Genomic DNA, 25,013 nt, shown 5'->3' on the forward strand with positions numbered 1-25,013 from the left:
GCTTAAAACAAGTTTGTTATCTTGAAGTTCTCGAGGTGAGAAGTCCGGAATGGGTCTCACTGAGCTCAAATCAAGGTGTCAGCAGGTGCGTCCTTTCTGGAGGCCCCGGGGGACAGTGTTTTCTTGCTGTTTCCAGCTTCTAGAGCAGCCCAGCTTCCCTGGCTCATGGCCCCTTCTGTCTTCAAAGGCAGCGTCACTGGGCAGGCCTTTCTCACATCACAGGGCTCTGATACTGACATTCATGCTTCCCTCCTCCACTTTTAATGACCCTGGTGGTTCTTTGAGCCACCCGGATAATCCAGGATAATCTCCCTGTTTTAAGGTCGTTTGATTAACAACCTTAAATCCATGGAATATAACGTGGTCACAAGTTCTAGGGATCAGGACATGGGTATTTTTGGAGAGCCATTATTCTGCCTTCCCCACGAGGTAAGCAGTGTTAGCAGAGGGCAGGTGTTGCATTTTGCACAAACGTGCCGAGCCCTTTTGGACTGCCTGTGGGCATACCCTTCTGCAAAGGTCCTGAAGGGCAGTGTTGGGAGCTCATGGTGCCCCGTCATGAGCTACTTTAATTATGTAACATTGAAGAGTTATTGGCTAACATCACCAGAAAACCGAGTCAGTCTTTTGATGTGCCAGCTCTAAATAGTGTCATGAAGTGTCATTTTCCTTTACCTTTCAATTTCTGCACAGAAACTAAAATTTTTATGTGGAGGCTAAAAATTTGTAAAGTTCTGATTGATCTATGACCATGGTATTGAAAAAGGTAAATACTAATTTGTCATGTGATGAAGTGCATCCTTTTGTTGACACCGTGGGGGCCTGGTGTTGGCAGGCATTATGTACATTGTGCTGGCAAGGGAGCTTGATGTTGTTTTCTGTCATTTGGGTTCGTGCTGGGGGCAGATTGTGTGGACGCGACCGAGGAGACCTCTGTCCTAAGTCTTTCTCTCTCAGGCAGCAGGGGCTTTCCCAAGCATCGGGGAGGGGCTTTTTTCTTTTTTTTTTACTGAGATATTGAAAAATGTGTAGCTTCTCCCATTTCTCTATTGCCTTAGTGTAACTGGGAACAACAGGTGTTTCCTGTAATACCAAGTTTTACTTTCAAACTTTTTTCTCTTTTAGGTGACTGTGATGTCTGTTAGACGGTTCCCTGCCAGATTGACTGAACGTAACTTTAAAACTCATAACTGTTGGGTTCCATTCTGAATCAGCTTAGTTCGTGTGTGGTCACGTAGTCTTTTAACTTACAGGACCTGTTAGGCTGTTAGCCCTGTTGGTAACTGGCCTCTAAGTGCTGAAGAAGTGGAACAAACAGAAAAGTGAACCGGTCGTCATGTGCCACTGAGCTACTGCCCAGTCTGATCGCAGTGGTATTTCTGTTCAGTTCTGTCCAGCTGCTGCGTTCCCAGCTGTCATTGCTTCCCAACATCTGGAATTGTATCCTCCTTGCCTCTGATGTGCTGCTGTAGTGAACACATAGGTGTCTGTGTGAGGTGACACTTCTGTTTGTCAAAGTTTATTGACATGGATAAAGTTTCTTAGATACTCAGCAGCCAACCTTAAAATAGTTTCTCTCGTTTCTAAGTTCCCATCTGGGCGTCAGGTGTTGGGATGTTTTACACCTGACCTCTGTGTTAGTGAAGGTGAAATTCTAGTTGAAAAAGCATCTGGTTTTCTGTTGTTTGTTTCCTCTTAAATACTTAACCTTCTAGGATTGGTCCATCATACCTTTGTTTCAGTTTTCCTTGTGAAGACGCCTGTTTCTGCTCTCTTTGTTTTGATGCTGTCTTGTTCATGTTTGTAATTTGTCGATTCTTTTTATCTTTCCCCTTTTTAGACTTTTATTGGTTGGTGGATGTGAAACTGCTGAAGTGGGCATATCAAAAGCTGCTAGCTGTGGACTTTCAGCCTGGAGAGTTCTTTCAGGATCGCCTTATTATAAGCAGGTCACTAATGGCGGAGACAGGGTCCCTGCAGTAAGTATTAGTGATGCTGTGTCACTTGGCTTGTGGGTTTTGTAGACAGACCAGCCCTTCGTGAGACACGGAGAAGGAAACAGTTTGCCTTGAATGAGGAGAGTGACTTAATGCAAGTGCAATTTTAGGACTTCTTTGAAACATCAGATTTATCTCAAGCATGTTTTATTTAACTTGGGTTTCATTTTTGGCAACAATATTTGCAGATATCAGAAAAGCAAATAACCTAACAGTAGTCTTGTTACTTGCATTTGCCTGTTTAGACATTCACATTGATTAAGTCCAGCTATTCTGAGTGCTTTATGCTCAGTGATGTCTCAGTGACCTTTGAAGTAGGTGTTGTCAGGATGATGATGAGGGCCGTGACGTTTAGCTGGGCCTCCAGCTGGCGGGGGATCAGAAGTGCCCCTGCTCAAGTTCCCGACTGCCTTGGTGCTTCCATTTTGTTCCTGGTTGGGAGCGATTATTTGTCCAGACATTTGTGTATTCATCCTGTGACTGAGCTTCTGTTTTAGACAGACCAGGCGCTCCTTTGTGCCTTAATAGTCATGTAGAATATACATACATACACAGGTAAAGCCAGTGTGGTGAACGGTGAACTCAGGTGGAAGGTATACTGGTGTTTCATTGTGTAATCATTTCAGCTTTTCAGTAGCTATGAAATTTGTCAAAATGAAAGGTTGAGGGAAAAAAGGAAAAACAGGTGAGTGTGGAGGACTTAAGGCGAGAGAAAGTAGGCAGGCTGTGAAGGGCCATTTCAGTGCAGCGGAGCCAAGGGTATTTGTGACAGAGGGGCCGGGACAGGGAAAGGCACTGAGGACTGTCATGTTCTGTGAAACCTTGTTGCACCTTGGCGTCTTTGAATCCTCTGTGCTTTCACTTCGCTCCTTACTGAAGTATTGGAATCTGCTCTGCTGTGTACTCCCCTTCCTTCTCTGGCCTGAAGCTTCGGTATTGGAGTCTCTCAAAAGAAAATTGCTTGTGCACTGACAGACTGAGTGGGGGGAAATAATGAATTACAAATCGAAGGCTCTGCTGTATGATAAACTTCTTGAAATGCGGCAAGTGTGTTTTAATTATGTGAGTGCCTTTTAAATGCATCTTGCAGCTAAACTTACAGTCATTCTGCATAGCCTTCCCCTACCCTGAAGTAACTTGGAGGTTGAGAGGACTGGTTCTCTTGTCAGGTGGCAGGTACTGTTCTCATGGAACTTCGTGTTTGTTAAAGGTCGCCGTTGTGTTGAGGTGGATGGACATTGACCGAAAACAATGCTGCTGACACATATGTTCTTGTCTCTCATAAGGCTGCTAGGCTGTAAAAAGAGACCATGCAAAATTCAATATATGCATTGACCAAAGTTCCAAATGAATGTCAGTGTCATCCAAATGAGATAGTTTTATCTGTTCATTTATTTCTTCAGCATCAGATCACAGCTCCAGGAATCCGGAACAAAAAGGTAGCAGCCCTCAAGGGGCTTACTGTACCAGAGGATGCAGCCGTGTCCACAGATGAGGGCAGTAAGCTCCGGCAGGTGCCAGGTTAGCGTTCAGTACCCGGGAGGACGGAAGGAGCCTGGACTCAGGAGGCAGATGCCTGGGATTGGGATTCTGGATCATCGCTTCCCACTGGCATACTAGGCTCTTGACAACATATGTGAAGGCACTTGATAAACAATAAAATGTTCTACGGTGTTAATTATTATTGTTTTTATTTTTAAGATGAAAATTTTAGGGAAATAACATGTAAAAATGAACAAAACTGACTTTTCTGTTATTGCTTCTGCTGCCTTTTTAATATAGAATATTGTTGTAGAAAGAACACAGGCTTTTTGAAGTCCTGTTTCTTCGAGAAATGCTGATTCCATGAGAAGACAGAAGTAGTCAGAATATTCTCATACGATCTCACCACCTGCCTACACCTGCACCTAGATGCCGTATCTTTTTTCTCGTTATTGCGGATGAACTGCATTTTGCCCCAGCTGAGGCCAGCTCCTCCATTGTCCACTAGACCTCACACTTTTGATGTTTGAAGGATGTTTTTCCAAATCCTTAATCTTGCTGTCTCTTAGGTGTATCAACATACAGCATGCGTTCATTTCCCCTATTGTAAAAACTCTTCAGTTTTGGAGGATTTAGAGCCTCCTAAACCCTGCTACCACCCTTTCTTTCCTTTTCTTCAACATGTTCAAGAGTCATCTGTACCTGATCTAACTCCTCTTTTTTCCATTCTCTCCTTGAATTCGCCTGAATGGGGCTTTATCTCCACCGTTTCACTGAAACCGTCTTAACTGGTGTTATCAGGGCCCTCCAGTGTTTTAGCAGTTGATCAGTTTATTGGTATTCTTTAATTCCTACCAAGTGCTTATACAAAAATCCGTTGATTTTATTTTCCCCTTTTCCTCTCCTTTCTCTGCCCCTTTTTAATTGTGTTATCTCTATTTTGCCAAAACATACAATTTTTATACATTAGTTTCAACTCTAATCTTCATGTTTCTTTAGTCACAGTTGTTCATTTATATATTTTGAAATGGTCACCCTCACTTTTGTTGAAGTTTTCCCAGTCAGTTCTTGGTTGGATGAAATTATCCTTTAATAGATATTTTGAGAAGGGCTCATTGATGAAGAGTGTCTTAAATTCTTGAATGTTAGGAATTGTTTTCCCCATAGCTTGGATATTTAAAGGAAGAATTATCTGGATATAAAATCTTTGGTTTATCCATTCTTTCATTGAACTGTAAAAAAAACCAAAACAAAACAAACCAAAAACCCCCAAAAAACCAAAACAAAAACAACACTATTCTATCATTGCTTTGCTTCAGATGTAGAATTTGAAGAGTTGATGTAAGTCAGATTACCTGCCCTTTGTATGTTTTTTGGCCATTTTGTTTGGAGGCTGTAAGGATTTTCTTTATCTTTGAATTCTAATTGCTTTCCTAGGATATTTCTTGGAGTGATTTTTAAAGGTTAATATACCCACTCTTTCAATATATAGATTCAGGTCTTTTTTCCTTCTTGAAAGGTTTTCTTGGACTGTAATTTTTGGCAGTGGTTTTAGGTAGACCTTGAACCCCTTTGCTAGCTTGCCACATCTGTCTCCTGGTCCCTGCAGGATTTTTTTCAGTCCACTTTTGCTCACCACCAAGCCTTGTTGTAGGTCTGGGTCAGGGTGGGTGCGAACATGGGGGCTGGCAAGAGCAGTGGAGATGAGACACTGGGTTTTGGTGGTTTTTCTCTTTCTGCTTACAATTTTTTGAAGCTTCTATCTTCAGGCTAAGCTGAGGGTGTGAATTTTCTTGTAGATGTATTTTTCCTTCTTGTATTTTCTTGTTTTTGGAGAAAATGTGGAGCTAGGCCATCAGTAATGTCTTCAGCTATTCGGAAGTTCTGGTAGGAACATTTTTAACTTCAGCGAAAGAATGACCTCCACTTTGCCTTTTCTTTTTAAATTAAAATAAAATTCAAGTAACATAAAACTGACTATTACCCATTTTCAAGTGTACAATTCAGCGGCGTTTAGTACATTCACGATGTTATGCAACCATCACCACTATCTAGGTCCAAGACATTTTCTTCACCCCAAGGGGAAATGCCAAAACAGTCACTCTCTGTTGTCCTCTCCCCTGAGCTCCTGGCAATGCTAGTCCGCTTTCTGTTCCTATGGATTTGCCTATTCTGAAAATTTCATAAAAATGGAATCATGCAATACAATTTCATATCTGGCCTGTTTCATTTAGCATAATATTTTTGAAGTTCATCCAAATTGTAGCATGCATCAGTACTTCATTCCCTTTTACGACTGAATAATATTCCATTGTATGAGTACACTGCATTTTATTTATCCATTCTTCCTGAAGACATTTGAGTTGCTTCTACTTTCTGGCTATTATGAATAGTGTTGCTGTGAACAATTGTACAAGTATTTGAACACCCATTTTCAGTTCTTCTTTTTTTTTTTTTTTAATCTTGACAGGTTGGTTTTATTCTTTATCAGTGCTGGTCATTTTGTTTTCAGTTCTTTTGGGTGTATGCCTAGAAGGGAATTGTTGGTTTATTTGATAATTCTGTTTAACTTTCTGAGCAACCACCGGACGGTTTTCCACAGTGGCTGTACCGTTTTATATTCTCACCAGCAACGTACTAGTGTTCCAAGTTTAAGAACTTTAACAATACTTACTTTTAAATACTTACTTTCCATTTCTAAAAAATTATAAGTATAATTTTTGCTTTGGTAAGTGTATTTGCCCTTATAAGTATATTTCTTAAATCTAGAGACAAATAGTCTTGTGCTATATTATTTCAAAAACTGTTTCTAAATATTTTTTTCCTGGTGTTTAAGTGTAGGAGCAATTTTTTCATGAGTGAATTTCTGTTGGGAGTGTTGGCCTTTTCCGTAGAGATGCTAGGATAAAACGGGAACCTGGCATAGCCACATCTGAGAAGAGCCACTCAGCAACAGGTTCTAATTTGCATAGATTGTACTCGACTTGTTTTGTATGTATTTTGAAAACATTTGATTGTGGGTAAATTTTGTGAAGACTTGTCATTTGAAGGATTTTTTTTTCCCAAAACAAAAACAGAGTCTCACCAAGATTTCTGATACTTATTGATGAATTTCTGATACTTATTGATGATTTTCTTAACCATTTCTTAAAATACTAGCTTTGCTGTACTTTTCATTTCATGATAAAAGGTCTTTATACAATGAGAATGCATTCCATTGATTTTTTTTTTTGTATAATGTGTATTTATTTTGTAGGTACCGAAGACACTGGGATTATTAAGGATGTTAAGTGTCAAGTTTTACAGTCGCCAGGGACAAGAACAGGTAATACAAATTGGCTTAACTTTGTGCTTCTCAAACATTTTCACCAGAGTCCCTTTAAGGGCAAAGTTGAATGAACCTTGAATGTTACAGATTTTCATCTGATTTTGCTCTTAACTATGTACTTTGTGGGTATATGCATTAATAAGAATTCATGGAGCGTTTCATTGAAGATTTGTGTATTTTGCCATATATATCATTCTTATCTCAATAAAGAAAATTAAAAAAAAAAAAGAATAAACCTAGTCCCCTTGTGTCTGGGGATTTAGCCCGAAGAAGTCTCCTGGAAGCATTATAAATCTTTGAAGTTTCTTACTTTATCTTTTTTTTGGGAATTTTATGTCCTTGTCCATAGCATATTCCTTTTGATTGTTGTAAAATAAAAAAAAGATTCTTCCCTAAATCTGAGATTACTGATGTTGCAGGAGGAAATGAGCCGTGTTGACCCTGTTTCTGTTCACTCTCTCTGCACGGCTGCCACAAGAGTCTTGGTAGCTGGCCTCTTCAATCCATATTCCTCCCTGTTTTGGGGGGACTCAGCCTAATTTTCCTGTTTGTTCAATTTCTTTATTAAACCAGGGGAGATTGTAAGAAATACAGAAATTTCAAGAAATATAATGAGCATTTTCTTGCTGCATTTGTATTTAATGTATTTAAAATTCTGAGTTCTAGTTATTTCTCTGTCATTGACCTCAACTAGTTCACGTCTTCTGGGTTGGTTTGGCATTGTACCTGTAGAATTGAACAGTAACACTACTCTTTATGTCTAGAAAGTCATTTTCATTTTAATCCCTTGTATGTCTGCACTGTTTTCCAGTTAGCATTCTCTTCTGTTATTTCATAGAGTTTGTCTTCATTTAGCAGATGAAGAGACATATGCAGGACTAGGTGACCTGGCCCCTGCCATGTACTTTGTTGTTTCTGATTGACCGTGTTGTGTCTGTTGGTTTCTCTGTTACCATATCAGCGGGCGAGAGCATTATTTAGTTTTTCTCCCTGGACCTTTTTCCCTTTCTCTTTAATTCTATCTAAATAATAATTCTGTCTTTAAAATTTTTTTAAGGGTTTAATTTTTAAAATTCTTTTGACAGTAATTAAGCAATTATGTGGCACTTCCACAGTTATTTATTCTTTTAGTCAGTCAGCAAGCACTTAAGTTGAGCTAGCCATGGCGGCAGAGCTGAGAGTAAACAGACGAGTGAAATACAGTGCACCTCCTCAGGGAGCCCTCAGTGTAGTGGGGGAGGCGGATGTGGAAGCAGCCGTAAAACAGGACCCTGTTACACATTTTATAACCTCTTCTGTAATGTAATATGAAGTGCCCTTGAGGTGCAGAGAGGGACCATTTAACTCTGGAGGTGATAACTTGATTTGGAAGTGAGGGCGTGCTCCGCAGGCAGGCAGGGAGAGGCTGGGCAGCGCCAGCCCAGGAGCGGCGTGTGTTGGAGAACACCGCAGAACTCTCCACTCTGCTGGGGGTGGGGTCCGTGGACTCTTATTATTCTGTTTCATATTTATTTTATTTGGACCAACATAGTTGTAGCACGTTTAGAACAAGAATTGTTTGAGGGTTGATATACATGACTCTCCTTTGTACCATATCTCACACATACTGAAGTGTTTCGTTGATGAGTTGATTTGGTATGTTAATAGGCAGACGTAACTGTTCACTCAGTATAAAATGACCATCTTCTCTTCCTTACCTCCTGGGAACTCCGGATTGACGTAACTTTGACTCCTGCTATTGATTATTCTTTTGTGTGGAACTCAGCTCTTTCTTATTTTCATCAGTATCCTCTGTGATTGAACCCAAGGAGGAAGAAGCAAGCAACTAATTTCCATATATTTTGGTCTTTCTTTGTGACATCTTGTACCAGAATCCTTAACTGTTTGGACTTTTAAAAAAGACTTTATGAAATTAGTACTCTAAAATCAGTGCCTTTCAGTCAATATCTGAATGTTATATGAGTATCTTATTTGAACTCAGTGGTTCCCAGCCCAGAAGTAATTAAGGGGGATAGATTTTCAGCATAATTTTAGAGCTGAAAGGCCTCATGGAGCTTATTTAAGAATTGCATATTGTTGTGAACACTCCCTAGCTTAACAGTTCTTTTACATGCTCTCACAGGAAGTTTGCGTTCATGGCATCATAATGCCTCTTTTATTGATGAAGACATTAAAGCCTCAAGACAAATGGCTTACCCAAACTCACCTACCTAGCTAGTGTCAGAGATGGGTTTGGTCTTGAGTTGACTCATGATCCAGTGCTGTTTATTCACTGTCTCTTGTTGGTTCTTATCTAAACCTTTAGTTGGACAATTGAAGAAACAGAGGCCAAGATATGTTGTACTTAAAAGTAGCCCAGGTTAAAAATTACTTATCATCTCAGAAAGAATGATGTTTCTGACTCAAGTTTGGCAGCAATTGCATTTCTCTTTGAAAATGTGTTGGCTCTTAACTACTGCTACTTTTTAAACAAGATCTGCTTTCCCATATAGTGACCATGTGGTTAATATTTAGTTCATTTTCTTCTAGTCACTTGTCAGACTATAAAGTAGCAAGACTTGATTGGACGATATTAGAGGGAATATATATTATTAAAATAGCTAAGGCAGTGATTGTCACTTTGCAGGCCCCGATAAATGATAGTGGTGGCTGCTGTTCTGATCTGTTACTTTCTTTGTACACATAATTATAGAGCTAATAGTTAAATTATGGGTCCTATTTAAATTGTGGTTTAGTATACCCCAGATTTACATGATTTGAAATAATCAACTGCTGGTTGTCTGGCATAATTTATCTCTCAAAGAATATTAATGATCAAAATTACTTGTTTTCTTTTGGGCTTCTTTTGTCACCAGAAAGCTTAAGTTTAAATTTTTACCCTTATGTCTTGGGCTTTTGAGGTCTTAAGAAGTTCTTCCACCCCCTGACGTTGTAAAGGTGTTCTCCTATGTTTTCTTAAAGTTTCATGGTTTGGCTTTCACCTGTAAGTTTTCATATTGAATTTGTTTTTGTGGCCAAAGTTTAGTTGGAATCTAATTTAATATTCTCTGTATGGCTAGCATCATTTATTCAATGCTGTATTCATTCCCAATTAATTCTATAATGCCCCCTCTGTCAGTACAGACATTTACAGAGGGGGTATTATAGTTCTGTTTCTCTGCTCTCTTTTGTGTTTAATTGGTGTACATATTTATTCCCATGGCAATATCACATTTTTAATAAACTAAAGCTTCATAGTTAAGAAATAATTGTTTTTTTTAAAGTTTATTGGTTTGGAAAACTTTTTTTCCAAAGGCTTTTTTCTTTCCTGCGTACTTTCAGTTTCTTCCCCCCTTAGGTTGTTAACCAGGCTTTTGAGGATGACTTTCTTTTGACTTGAAAACAGAGTTCTGTTTATTTTTTGGGGTCAGACTTCAAAAGTACAGTGGGTTAGAATGTCAGCTGAGCTCCTTGAGGGCAGGGACTTGTTTGTTTTGTTCACTGCAGGTTCTCCAGAGTGTAAAACATTATTATGTATTATTGCTTGTATAATATTCGATAAATAATTTTTGAGTGTTGAAAGAGCAGTGCTTACAGATTCACCTTTTATTGAGCTGAGGTTTTTTTTTCTTTAAGTGTGTGTAATAATTTAGAACATTTTGAATGTGGGCACTAGAATTCAGTACTTTCATTTTAATATAACTTGTACATTTGAAAGGTATAATGAAATTGGAAATCATTCATTTTTAATTGTTCTATATAGATGATAGACAGTTGAAAAAAGGGAGGCAATTTAAACTAATCTCAGTATAAAGGTCTGATATTTAACATTAAAAAAAACCTCTCTCTTAGAAAGGACAATTGAAAAGTTTTATTGCAGTGTTTGAGAGAAGGTACAGTTCCTACTCTCTGTATTGCTGCCAGAAGTAGAAGGCTTTAATTAGTGTTTGCAGTTGACACAAGATCAGATGGACAAGTGAGCTGGGAATTCAATATAAATGAGAAATGGAAGTGGAAATTAAAATAATGTTCACATTATTCATCTTAGTAGTATTTTCTTAGTATCACATTGCTACATTAGGATGCAAGGAAGTCAGAGGAAATTATCTTTGGAAAAGTTTTGGGAAGAGATTTGAGATGGGAAGAGAGCTGATGGTGGGGTTAATTAAAAGGGCCATAAATGCAGTACTCATGTAAGCAGATGGTTGACTGTGCAAGAAGGCCCTTGTAAGTCCTCTGCCTCTAACCCTGCTGTCTACCCAGTGTTACAAACTTACCAAGTAACCATCTAGCTAGGCTACCTTTGGGTGAAGTTAAAACCTCATGGGATAAACTGAAGTGGGTGGTCAGTGATATTCACTGTTTTTTTTTTTCCTCACCTTTATTGAGGTATAATTAATAAATGAAGGTTGAAGTGTACAATGTGATAATTTGATATATGTAGGCATACATTGTGAAAGGATTTTCCTCCATTAAGTTCATTAATATATGCATCACCTCACATATTTACTTTTTGTGTCTGTGAGTATGTGTGAGAACATTTAAGTCCTATTTTCAACAAATTGCAGTGATACAATGCAGTATTGTCAACCGTAGTCACCATGTTATGTATTAGATCCTCAGACTTTATTCATCCTGTAATAGCGTTTGTACCTTTTCACCAACTTCTCCCTGTTTCCTTCGCCCCCCCAGCCCCTGGTAAATGCAACCACTTTTTTCATCTCTGTTTTTACGATTTTTTAATTTTTTTTTTAAAGATTCTACCTATAAGTGATTACCATGCAGTATTTGTCTTTCAGGATCTGGCTTATTTCACTTAGCAAAATGCCCTCCAGATTTGTTCATGTTGTTGCAAATGACATGATTTCTTTCTTGTTAAAGACTGAGTAATATTCCATTGTGAGTGTTTGTATGTATGTCACATTTTCTTCATTCGTCTGCTGGATGAACCACTTAGGTGGTTTTCTGTAGCTTGGCTATTGTGAGTAATCCTGCAGTGAACATGGGAGTGCAGGTATCTCTTTACGGTAATGGTTTCATTTCCTTTGGGTATATATCCAGAAGTGGGGTTGCTAGATCATGTGGTAGTTCAATTTATAATTTCTTGAAGACCCTCCATACTGTTTTCCATAGTGGCTGTACCTGTTTGCCTTCTTACCAGCAGTGCACAGGGTTCTCTTTTCTCTGTGTTCTCGCCGGCGTTTGTTATCTTGGTCTTTTTCATAATAGCCATCCTAACAGTTGTGAGGTGATATATCATTGTGTTTTTGATTTGTATTTCCCTGATGATAAGTGATGGTGAGCAACTTTCCATGTACCTGTTGGCCATTTGTGTGTCTTTGGAAAAATGCCTATTTAGATCCTTTGCCCATTTTTTAATTGGGTTAGTTGTCTTTTACTATTGAGTTGTATGATTTCCTTGTATATTTTGGATGTTAACCCCTTATTGGATATGTGGTTTACAAATATTTTCTTCTATTCCATAGGCTACCTTTTCATTTTGTTGATAGTTTCCTTTTCTGTGTAGATGCTTTTTAGTTTGATATAGTCTCACTTGTTTTTGCTTTTGTTGCCTTTGCTTTGGTGTCAAATCCCCCCCCCCAAAAAAAAATCATTGCCAAGATCAATGTCAAGAAACTTACCTGACTCCATATTTTCTCTAGTAGTTTTACAATTTCAGGTCTTACGTTTAAGTCGTTTAGAGTTGATTTTTTTTTTTTTTTGGTATATAGTGTAATTTAGGGGTCCACTTTTCATTCTTTTGCATGTGGCTATCCAGTGCCTAAGTGCTCTGGTTAGGACTTTCTATACTATGTTGGATAAAAGTGGTAAGAGTGGGCACCCTTGTCTTTCTCTTGATCTTGGAGGAAAAGCTTTCCAGCTTTTCACTGCCAAGATAGATATTCTTGACCAACATTCCAGCTACTGAAATGATGATTAAGATGAACATGGCATTTATAGTTGATGAATGTTAAGGAAATTCACAGACATATCTTAACCAATTACAGCTGAAAATTACAGCTCCACCTAAATTTTATTGCCTTTACAACGGCTTAATTCAAATTGAAGAGAAGGGAACAGGATTGTTATCCACTTAACTGAGAAATCTTAATGCAGTATGAGAAATTATGGTTTGAATGTTTGAGGTTTACTTTTATTGTGATGTGCAGTTGATTGAAAAGCCATTTCCTTCTATTTCCAAAACACATGCTCTTGAATTCTCTTCCTTGCCAAATATCAGGCATTCAGACTTTAAATACTGCAGACTCTGCTCACAGTATTTAGCATGGATTTTCTAACTCTGGCTTTATATCGTGTGTCACAGTTACTGTCAGGATAATACATTATTTTCTGGGCGAGAAATACCCTGCATGCTATAGACACTCAGAAATGTTTCTACAAATAGAAAGCAGAATTTATATTTCAGAGGGAAAACACTGTGTTTCTAGTAGCATAGGTGACTTTTCTATCATTGACTGGCTACAATTTAGTTGCTATTAATCACTGTATCGTCCTATTGTGCATATACATGAAAGTTAAGCAGGTAACTTGGGACTTGAAAGAACTGTGTACTTGACGTGTGTGCATTTAACATCTTGGATTTGCTTTAAAATACTCTAGGGACAAAAATCCCTGAGGGCACTGTGGTAATTGGGGAATGATATTTGAAAACAAGTTTGAAATGTTAATTTTTGTTTAAGATGATTGGTTGGGCCCATGGATATTTATTATATTTTGATTTCTACTTTTGTGTAGTTGAGTACAAATTTCTACAACAAAATGCTATGGAAAGGAATGGTGAGATTGCAATATGGATGTCACAGTATCAAGTGAAACTAGGGATCAAGAGGTAGAAGAAGTGGTAACATTTTAGTGGATATATTTATTGCTTAAGTGTATAGGGAGATTGGAAGGAAGGGAGGGATGAAAACAAAAGGGAATTTAGCATATTTAGTCATTATTTCCCTGGTCATAATGCTATTAAATTAATCATGTTACTTAGTGTACAGTTTTTGGTTTTTTTTTTTTGTTAAAGGGATTCATAAACTTCCTACTTGCTTTCAAAGCACTTTTCATCGACTTGTTTAGGAGCATTTGTAATACCTGCAAGTTACTGTAGAGATCACACATGCCTAATTATTCAGCTGATGAAACAATAAATATACTTGATCATAAGTTCTTCTGAGGAGCGTGCTGGTGACTACTAGGAGGGCGGTGGCCCAGGTGAGGGCAGGAATTGTGGTGCGGCCCGGTGACATGGAGTGGGTGCAAAGACTGCATCTGGCTCAGGTTCTGATCTTGGGCACGTGTCTTAGCTCTTCAGGTCTTCACTTTCTTCCTCTATAAACCCCGAAGGGTGGATGGAGAGTTCTTTCAGTTAATAAGCGTCTGTGCTTCAGAGGCCTGTCTTACAAAACCACAGAGCTAACTGATTTCAGAGTCGTGAAAGAAAGATGCCCGGTCCTTCATCTTCCACTCGTTCCCTGTCTGCATCGCAGAGATAAAAGTGCTTTTGCTTTTATTGCTCCTCCTTTGCGGGCATTTGTGTTTTCGTCTTTCTCACGCTTATTACGGCATTCTGGGACAGAGCTGCTCTGTCCAGTTAAAGTGAGTTTAGTCCTTGGTAAGATTACAGGGTGCTCGTCGTCTTAACCCGTCCACTCGTCCGACACTGTTCCTCACTTCCTGAAATGGCTCTGTTTGTTTTTGACGGCTAACGTGCCTCGTCACCATAGACCTGTGGGCTTAAGCTCTACTGTTTACAGAGGCCAGGTAGATACGGTGAATTGAGGCCGTTGTAAATTCTGGTTCTTCATTATAGTCGTGTTTAGTTTTCAGCTCTGCAGCTTTTGGCCTTGATGTTGGGGTCATTGTAGAGAGAGTTGGGGTTTTGGCTAACTGGAAAGCTTATGAACCTTCTAAGAGGGCATACAATATCCTAGTCCCACCTGACTATTGCTGTTTGGGCCCTGTGTTGCCAGATTTTCTAAATGTCCGGGAGAAATGTGGCTGTGGGCTGCTGTTCTCTGGTCTTTGTTTTATTTTTTTGCAGGTACACTACCTAGACCCTGTTCTTAATAAATGCCTGAATTGGAAATAGATCTCGTTTGTTTCCTTGATTCTTCTGGTTCTGTTGTAGTTAGTAAGCAGGTGACATCTCCACTGGGATGGTTTCTCTTGTGATAGCTGAGCAAACCTGGTATTCTCATAGGGAAGAACTAAGAGATTATCTAGGCCAGTGGAACTAAGAGGTCACGTCTTTCTCTGTGCCCTGGGATTGGCCACATAAAATATTGCACGGTGTCTCTGTTCGGTGGCAACGCCTTAGATTCCTTAAATTGAAGAATTTGCCGGCAGATCTGGAAAATCTTACACGTTTATAGTGTTCCTTAAATTAAGGAATACATTTTCCTCTAGTCAGTCTCTTGTTCCCATCACCCTTTTGGACCTCTTTTCCTTCATCTTTCTCTTCCTTCCTCTCCCTTTCCTTCTCTTTCATGGCATGAATTTATGGCCAGTCCATGGTATGGAGTATTCTAGACATTGTTCATAAAGAATCTTGTAAAGATGTGGACCCCAAATTCAGGATTCACAATTTTGTCAACATCAACCCATAAAAGATACTGGTAACTCATGGTAATCTATGTGTGACATTAAGGAATATTTTTATAATGCTTGCATGTTTGAGTTTTGAGTGATATGTAAATTATAACACTATAAAGTAGATTAAAAAAAAAACTCCTTAAGGGCGAGAGTCTTGTTTTTATATTCTGGAGCACAGTTATAGTGTTATGAAGCTGTCAGAATCCTTAATTATGAGAGATCATTTATGACATGGCACCCCGAAAGAGTATTATTGAATTCTGGAAGTTATTTCTATTCGGCTACAAGTCCCTTGCGCTGACACTAATGTAATATAATTATTGTCTAGGATGGAATCTTTAAGATGAGCCTTTCTCCAGATGGGACCCTCCTTGCAGCCATTCACTTCTCAGGGAAACTAAGCATCTGGGCCATTCCGTCTCTGAAGCAGCAAGGGGAGTGGAATCAAAATGAGCAGGTATGTCTCTTGAATGTGATTATTCCCACAGTCAGTCTCGCTTAAGGGTGAACACTGACAGTATTCATCTCATTTTGATGATATTTCACTGTAAGTTACAGCTATAACTTACTCTCATGATTCCAAAGCTGTCCTATTCTTTACTTACCTTATAATATTATCAATGTAGTAGGACAGATTAAGAGCAGAGCAACATTCTGTACTGGTGTGATTTTGTCCTGCGAACACGCACTCTGTGTACTGAGTGTAACCTGTCCGTTGAACTCCCTGTTTCTCCCTTTTGCTCGTATAATGCCGTGTGTTGTGACCGAGTGAAGAGTCAAGAAAAATCTGCTCAGTTAGATCCAGCTTCTGTTACAGATCTTTTACTCCTCTGAGTGTGATTTTGCATTTCAGCACTTGAAGTGTTCATTCTCCTCTCGCAACCCTGTTCCCCTTGCCTATAGGAATATCCTGTCACCAGCTTTGGTGAGCAGTGTTGTGATTCTAAGATAGGATCATATTCCCTGAAAGGTCTGAATGGATCATGATCTTTTTATTAGCATTCTCTTGAGTTTCGTGTCATCAAACTACACCATTAAAAGAATTCCCTCTCTTTTTTGGGGGGGAGGAGGAGGGAGGTAATTAGGTTTATTTATTTTAATGGAGGTACGGGGAACTGAACCCAGGACCTTGTGAGTGCTAAGTGCTCACTTACCACTGAGCTATATACCCTCCCCCTGAACTCTCAATAAGCAAAGAGCATTTTGTATTTTTCAGAGCAGAGGAAAAGAGGGAGGGGCGGTACATTTTCTTACTCTTTTCACAGACTGAAACTTAATTTGTTTTTGCTATTCTTCAATTTTTTGTCTTATACACAATTTTAGGAAGAATTTTTTCCCCTCTAGTTCCTCATCACGTTGAATTTAATTTGGTCTCCACATCTCTGCCCACTCTCTGTTGCTTATTGGATCTAAATTTGTTCTAAATGCAAGAGATCCTCTGCAGGTTTCAACCTCAGGAGCCAAATACAGGGACATTCTATTCTCTCTCCTCTGATATGGTAGCTAAGTTGACTTACATTTTCACTCAGGTGGAGTGGATTCTCTCTCCAGACTGTTTGTTTAATGCATTCAGCGAGGCTCATCAGATAATTCCAAAAGGTACCATGCATTTTTCATGGTCATCAGTGCATGGTGATAAAATATATCTGTTATTTGGGAAGATCCTGATGTTCTGTTATATGTGGGGAATTTACATTTGGGCAAGTTTTTTCTTAAAAGTGACCACTTTGATTGTTAAAGGCATTTCCCCCTGACTTTCTGTTTCCCTAATTTATTTTTATTCACCTGATAGAAATATTGATCAAGTTCTGAAGCACACTTTATATTTCACCTTGTGAGTACCCTAGAATGTCATACCTATAGCATAACAGCTATTCAAGAAAAATTGATTAGTGTGCTCTTTTGTTTCCTGAAATTATGGATGCCCTATTTTTTCCATGCAGAGATAAATTGTATCTGTTGTAGTCCACACTGACGACATTTGAATTTTTAACTAATCAGTCATTTTTGTTGTTAGTTGCCAGTCAATGTGATTACAACTCATTACTCTTTAGCTCATTAATGTTGTTCACTAGACGTTTATGATGATTCTATTAAAAACACAAAAATTGTTTAAAAATCTTGAAACTCAAGAGTGAATAGATGTAAATATCCAGATGTAGTCTGGAATAGGCCATCAGAAAAGTAACGTGGCAAGAAAGGAAGGGAATTCAAAAATGGCAGCAGAGATGCGTGGTGGAAGGAGGTCAGGCCAGAAATTTGTCTCTGGTTTTGTTCTGGGGAGAGTTGTTTGGACAGAAAGACTCAGGGTAGAGGAGCAGTTCATCAGGAATTGCTGAAGCCTGATATACTGTTGAACCTCCAGGAGTTTCCACCTCACCTCCTCTGATTCAGTGCCCCAAAACAGTCTACAGACAGACCATATAATGCTACAATTCTCAAGCCAGTTGTATCTTTTATTACACTTTTACACATTTTGAGGGTTATGTATCAATTTCTTCTGATTTGGCTGGTATAAATTCTTTCCCTTGAATGTCTGAGTAAACTGGAAAAACCAGGATGTTGGAAACAGTGGACCTGGTCGCCGTCACCAAGGACATCTTGCAGGTAGTGGAATCCTTTGCTGAGGGAACAGTGGCTTAGCGAGGATGACTGAACCTAACCCTGTTTTATTGCCTTTCCCACTGCTGCTGGCACACCCTCCCTCCAGAGTCGTCCTGTCACAGGCTGATGGCTGCTGGCCCCTCCCTCTTCTTGCTGCTGCTCAGCTCCTGGAAGGACTCCAACTGAGCAGGGCGGACCCTGCCCTCTAAGACCCCTGCCAGTTTTAGCCTCAAAAGAAATTTTTGTCCAAAGTTGAAGGCATGGCGGGCATTTAATTTTATCCATTCTTTTTTTTTTAAATTCTAAAATTATGGTCAAAATGCAAACTCCTTCATTTCCCTGCTTTCTAGTCTGATCGTTATGCTGCGTCACACTTGCTCCCTGAACCCTCCTCTCCTGCTCCCTACTCTTGTCAGCCCTTCCTACTGTACGTTCTGAAAGTTCGTTCCATCATAAACAAATGTCTGTGAGGCTTCGGTGTTTTCAGAGAACACTCTTTGATACACTGATGTCTGTGGTTGCTCTGGGAAGTCAATGGGTGGCCGATTAGTTTAAAATAGAGCACATGAGAATATATATCATATAGTCCGCCTGTAATTTTAGCTTAAACATTGCCCGAGAAGAAACTCATGTTCCTGGTGCCTGATACAGCCTCTGAAGTCTTTTACCAAATTGGGAATTCAGCTTATCTGGGCCTTTCTTCATGCAATGTGCTACTTTATTCGTTTTCATAATACGCTTTCTTTGAATGAGTGTTTTCTCCATAAAATCTAAGGATTGAGGATAGTTGTGGAAGTGTCTGTTCTGATTTACTTCTGTCCCGTTTTGAGTTGATTAAATACTTCGGCTTTCATTGTCAGTATGAAAATCCATCTGGCTAGAAATCTGTGAGCATTAAGTTTTGTTCATGTTTGGAATATATAGTAAAACTGCCAAAGTGATCTCCCTTCCAGACATTTCCCATATGTTATGTTTATACAGTCACATCTCATTTTTGGCCTTAAATTTTCTCTGAAGAAGTTTTATTACTTATCTGTACTTTCTTAGATGTAGTAGAGATAAAACTTACCTTTTCCACCTGATTTTGTTTCCTCTTTGACACACAGTAGGTACTGAACTGATTCTGTCAAGTGCATGAGTCAGTGAAGGATGAGTGGGAAGATGACAGTTCGTGTAATTCGTCTTGATACACTCCGCAGCTGTTTTCACAGCTTCGCTAGGCTGCCCGCTCTTGGAGAAGAGGCACTGAATACATATTTCTTCCCTGATATCTAACCAAGGGCTTGGCGTATTAAATACTAATAAATGTTTATGTTTCGAATGTAAACATTCGAAAGTTTGCTTTTATGCTACTGGCAACCAGGGCTTTGTTATATTTACCTTCCAGCCATTAAAAAAAAGTCAACAAATAAAATCCTTACATCTGAAGAAAACAGATTTAAGCCATATGCTTTAGCCATATAATAACCTTTCTGTACAAAATCTCTACCTGTATTCTTAGGACCTTCTCCCCTAGGCTGCGGCTGTAAAGTGAGCGCACCTGAGGCTGTTTTCAGACACATTTAGTGTGCCATACAAAAAGGAGTGACGTGGAGGTTGCTCCTCGGAATGTGTCAACGTAGCACAAGTGAGGACCCCTCTGTGCTTTCATGGCCGTCTTGGGAGCTTGTGATCATGTCCTCCAAGCAGCGGCCCACAGTGTGCACATCAGATGCTGTAAAGCACGGCCAGTTCACGGTTCTCTTCACAGATGGAGGCCCTGAGGGTGAAGAGTGGGAAGCCGGGGCCAGTTTGAGTAGTGTGAAGGGAGCAGTGGGAATGTCAGCTTAGACAGTGGCAGGGGACGAGCTGTCAGGTTGCTGCTCTGGTCAGGCCGTCTCTGCCTGAAGCAGAGTTCAGTTTGGGATTTTGTCTGGGCTTCTTTCTAAATGTACTGTACAGATAATTTCATCAGACTCCTGCAGACTGTGAAGTTGAGCATTTACTTCAGATACGTAGACTGAATCTGCTGTCTACTTCTAAGAGGCATATACCCAGAAGAACTGGTAACAGATACTCAAACAAATGCATTTGCAGACATGTTCACAGCAGCACCATTAACAACAGCCTCGGGTGGAAACAACCCAAGTGTCTACTAATGGAAGCCTGGATAGACATGCTATGGTATATACTTGCAGTAGAATATTACACAGCCATAAAGAGGAAATGAACCACTAGTACCTGCTACAAGTTGGATGAGCCCCGAGAACATTATGATAAGCAAAAGAAGCCAGATGCACAAGGTTACGTATTGAGTCCATTTGTACAAAATATCTAGAATAGGCAAATCCACAAAGTAGATTGGTGTTGACTGGGGCTGTGGGGAGAAGAAAAGGAAAGTTACTGCTTAATGAGTAAGAGGTTTTATTTTGAAGTGATAAAAATGTTTTGAAACTGGATGGAGGTAGAACACTGGGAATGTGCTAAGTGCGTTACTCTGAATTACTCATTTAAAAATGGTTAATTTTATGTTACATTAATTTCACCAGTGAAAAAATGATCTCATTAATCCTCTCCCCTTCAGAAGTACCCAAAACAAACAAAAAATGCATAGAATGAGAACATGACGCCCAGCAGTCCTGTACTTCAAACTGACCGACTCTTTTTCTTGAATGAGCCTAGCATTTTCCTGCCTGTGCCTTCTGTTCCCATCGTGCTCTCTGACCGGAGTGTCTTCCTCCACCCATTTCCCACATCCAGATCTTATCCAGTCTTAAACTCCATGAGGCTTTCTTTGTTTCTCTTCCGCTCCCTTCATCTTTCTGAATTCTGTATTCAAAATGATCTCTTCATCCTTTAAAGACCCCTGGCACTTTTCTATGTCCCTCTTTTTGGGCGGTTATCAGGTTTGACCTTGCGTGATAGTCGTTTATCACCACTTCTTAGCTGTCTGTGTGCTTTAGTAGCAGCCTGTAATATCTGACTTCTTTTTCCCCCTTCTCTCACACTGTAAGTGCATAGTATTCATTGACCTAAGTAACAGAAGAAACCACGCATTTGAGAAGGTGCAGGAATAGTACTGTGTCAGCTGATTTTCCTGTAGCTTAGACATTCTAGTTAGGGCTCAGTGATTCAGAAGGTTGATTAGTTCGTTCATACATTCAGCTTGTACCTGCTATGACGGGTGGACACTGACAGGTGCGGGAATTCAAGGATGACTGACAGAGTACTGGATGCAGAGGAACACATCTTCACCTTGTATTGAAAACCGATTTCACCAGAGACACCTGTTGTGTAAGCAAGGCCCATGGAACGCTCTGGTCCCCCGCGGTCTGGAGCCTGGCTCTAGTAAGCTCTGGCACTGCTTGTTCATGGTGCTCTTACTTATCACTGGTTTTGAGGAAAACGAGCACACTTCGACTTCTCAAAGTACTTATGCCAATGAGATGATTTCTTTTTGCATTTTTCTTAAGATTTCTTTTAAAATTTCTTTATAGGGTATATGTCCTTAAAGTCACCCAAGGCTGAATTGTAATTGTTATTGGTGAGGCTTAAAGTTTTCAAGTGTTATCCCATACTTCCCTTGTCTATTACAGAATGTAAGGAGGCACACATGTCATCATGTAAATAAATGCCTCTGCACTTGTGGTGCTGTTGGTGGCAGGTACAGCTGGTGATTTGGAGGTATTGAAAACTTTAAAGGTGCCTTATAAATGGCAAATGAGATTTCAGTTTAGTGGATTATTTTTAGTAATATGTACCGTATTATATTCTAATTCTTTGAAACTTAGTATTTTTCTTTTTTTAATAATCAAAGAAACCAGGACAACTTATTTCTTCCCCGATATATAAATAGCCTTTTATGGCAACTTTTTTTTGGTAAAGTTAAAGAATTATATCTTCTCTTCTCAGGGATTGCTCTGAGCAACTTAGCATAGTAGAAAGTTCTTTTAGGCCATGGAAACAAATATCAATTTTAAAACTCTAGATCTGCTGATAAACTGGTATAAAATGTATATGCTTATTCTGTTACATTAGGCGAAAGAGCACATTTTAACTTAAGTACAACATCACTTTTTTTTAGGCTTAAAATTTCAGACAAACCCTCAAATGATATTTTGCTGTGTTTCCCCATCCTGTTGTGATTCTGTAGGTTATGGAATTAGCAGTATTTGTATTGAGTGTGTACTTACCATCATTGTTCTTAATCATGCTGTTTTCTTCATTAAATTGAGTCACATACTTGCATGTGCACATTTTCAGTGTAAGAACAACTACTTTGCAAGATCTTGGAGAGGAATAGATTTCAACTAGGTGTAATTAAGAGAGCAAAGGAAAGCGTCATTTTTTATTTTGTTTTAAAAAATTCATAGTTCTTGATGATGTTCTCGTAATTTCCTTACATTGTTGACTCAAGAAGTTTTTTGCGTATGTTTCACATTCAGCCAGGCTATGATGACCTTAATCCTAACTGGAGACTCTCTCCTGAGAAGAGAAAAAAAATCAAAGGTGAGTTTTATCAAGTATGATGATTACAACATTAAGAGACTCCTGTTGTATAATAATGGTGCTTTTTAGATGATATATACAGAGGATGGAAAAATCTTTTTCTTTCTACTGTCCTAGGTTCTCTGGCTAGGGCCCTGTAAAATAAAGACTGACAAAAGACAGATTAATACGAGAAAAACCAACAGAAATGTATTAGTATGTACATTGAGTTTATACACTGGGATACCCAGAGATGAGTAACTCCAAGGGTTGGCTGGAAGTTGGACTTGCGTAGTATCTAAACAAAGGAACAGTAAATTTTTAGAGAGGTAACAAGACAAAGGAAAAGAAGTTTGAGTTTCTATGAGTGGCAATTGTGGAAATGCAAATATATAGGGGAAGTAATGGAAGGTAATCACGAGTTCGTTTTTTATGTAGATTCCTTTGGTGCAGTCCCTGAGCCAGTAAGAGTCTACAGTTGTCTCCAGTGATTAACTATTGTCCTTCCTGGTAGAGAGCTGAGAGGGGAAGGGCTTTGTAAAAGTATGTCCTACTTTTAGGTAAATAGGAGGAAGGCACAGAGCTTTTCTTGTATCTGTTTCTTAATTGCTTCCAGATCAAAATGATCCTTATGCTGAAGTGGCATATTTTGGGGGTGGCGTATTCTGCTACTCTTCATATAAAGGTCTCCAGATACTTCTGCTTCACTTTGGAAGGAGCCACCAGGATTTTATAGAAATGGTACAACGCAACAGATCCACTTCTCTGATGGTCATGTTGTTAACATTTTGGGATTTTCCAAGGCTATGCAGAGCCTGTGGCATCCAGCAGGGCTCTCCCTCCACAGGCCAATGTGGACATGGCACACCGAGTTCAAAGCTCCTGAGCGTTCTCCTTTTAAAGTGTGGAGGAGATAGCAGAAAGGGATTCCTCCAAGGCTCAACTCTGAGTAGTTATCTCTGGGGCTGGGTGAGGGGTGGAAGGAGGTAGGTAATGAGAGATTGGAGGGGCTTTTTTTTTAAAATGATGAATATGTATTTTATAAATAGAAAAAAATCCCCAGTATTTACATTTAAATAAAAGCAATAGTGATTATTTAATTGATAGTTAAAATTAAAAAGAAAACTTAAAAAATTAAGAGTTACTTTGAATAATTGGTTCATTTTTCTTGTGGTGAAACTCCCCAAGTTAAACATTTCTGCATTTTTAAGTGTCTCCTATAAAAATGAATGATACTGTGTTGTGTACCAGAAATTGACACATTGTAACTGACTATATACTTCAATTGAAAAGAAACAATGATGGTTACAAGATTCAACATCTTTATTAAATTATGCTTCTAATTTACACTTAAAAAGCCTTAAAGTATTGATTCATTAATATTATGTGTCATGTTCATGTATTATTTGCGTTTGTTATATAATCATCCAAAATGCTCTTTCAGAAAAACATTTTTGAGAAAAAAATTTAATTTGTCAAAGCAGAAGGTTGACTGCATATTTAAATGATTTACTCCTTTTCATCCCACTTTACACTTAGCTATAAGTCCAGAAACTCTGCTTTTCATATTTTCTTGGAATTCCTTATTTATATAGATTGCTTTAGACTAAAATTGGAAGAAAATCTTGAGTTGTATGGTCTTAGTTTTTCAATTAAAATGATGAGTTATTCTCATGGAGCTAACCTTCTGTTTTAAAATCTCTATCTCCTTAGCCAAACTGTTTACATATATTTTAAAATTTATGATTTACTGTTGTATTACCTTTAAACCTCATCAGATCCTTAGTGGAACAAGTAAAGTATTAAAAAGGGCAAAGCAATTATAATAAATATCCTGCCATTTCCTTTTGAGTGCCTCAGTTCAGTGAACCATAATTCATTTTTATCCCTCTCAAATTCTTTACTGGTCTTGAATGTATTTTCCTCTTTCTGATTAGTTGTAAGTGTAGGGGAGGATAAATTCTTTTTCCTACTACCCTATTAGATTCTCCAACTGAGTACCCAGTAAATTGCTCTAACAAAAGACAGATTCACAAGAAAAAAGCTTACACACGTATTTAATAAAAGTTTCAGGGACACAGGAGCCTTCATAAGGAAATGATGACCTGAGGAAGAGGTAAACCTGATTAGTTTTAGACTAGGTTGGTTGAAGAGTGAAAAGTTGTGGGAAAACATGGTAGGACAAGAGGGTCTGAGCTAAGGGTAGTAAACTGGGAGAAACTTGGCAAGGCCTGTTCGTTTTAATTCTTCTTGGCTTCCCTCTGTCTTTGGAGATGCGGATCCTCCTCTTCTCCAGGTATGGAGAGGGCACCTCTCACAGGAGGAGCCTACTACCTGCTCCGCAGGAAGGTCAGGCGGTCCTTCCTGAACCTGGTGTGTCTCAGATTCCTTCGTGCAAACCTACCTTTAACTTCTACGAATATTGTTCAGTTTTCGAGAGGAAAGACCTGAATGTATTTACCTCTGCATCCTAGGATTTTGGACTCTAACATTATTAGCACTAAGATGTTCACTAAGTAAATTACCATCTTATTCTTGAGTAAAAATTTGAA

At 38.9% G+C, this 25,013-nt stretch overlaps 1 protein-coding gene across 1 annotated transcript in view; it reads left to right on the forward strand.

The window, feature by feature from the left end:
- The window catches only part of NBAS (NBAS subunit of NRZ tethering complex), a 276,510-nt gene that overhangs the window by 43,840 nt on the left and 207,657 nt on the right, over positions 1–25,013 (forward strand). The window contains exons 10-13 of the mRNA XM_072938186.1: positions 1,841–1,979; positions 6,736–6,804; positions 15,719–15,847; positions 22,419–22,482. Of these exons, the coding sequence (XP_072794287.1) occupies positions 1,841–1,979; positions 6,736–6,804; positions 15,719–15,847; positions 22,419–22,482 (401 nt within the window). The remainder of the gene's footprint in view (positions 1–1,840; positions 1,980–6,735; positions 6,805–15,718; positions 15,848–22,418; positions 22,483–25,013) is intronic.

Source organism: Vicugna pacos, chromosome 15 (assembly GCF_048564905.1).
Source record: "Vicugna pacos chromosome 15, VicPac4, whole genome shotgun sequence".
Classification (NCBI taxonomy): Eukaryota; Metazoa; Chordata; class Mammalia; order Artiodactyla; family Camelidae; genus Vicugna; species Vicugna pacos.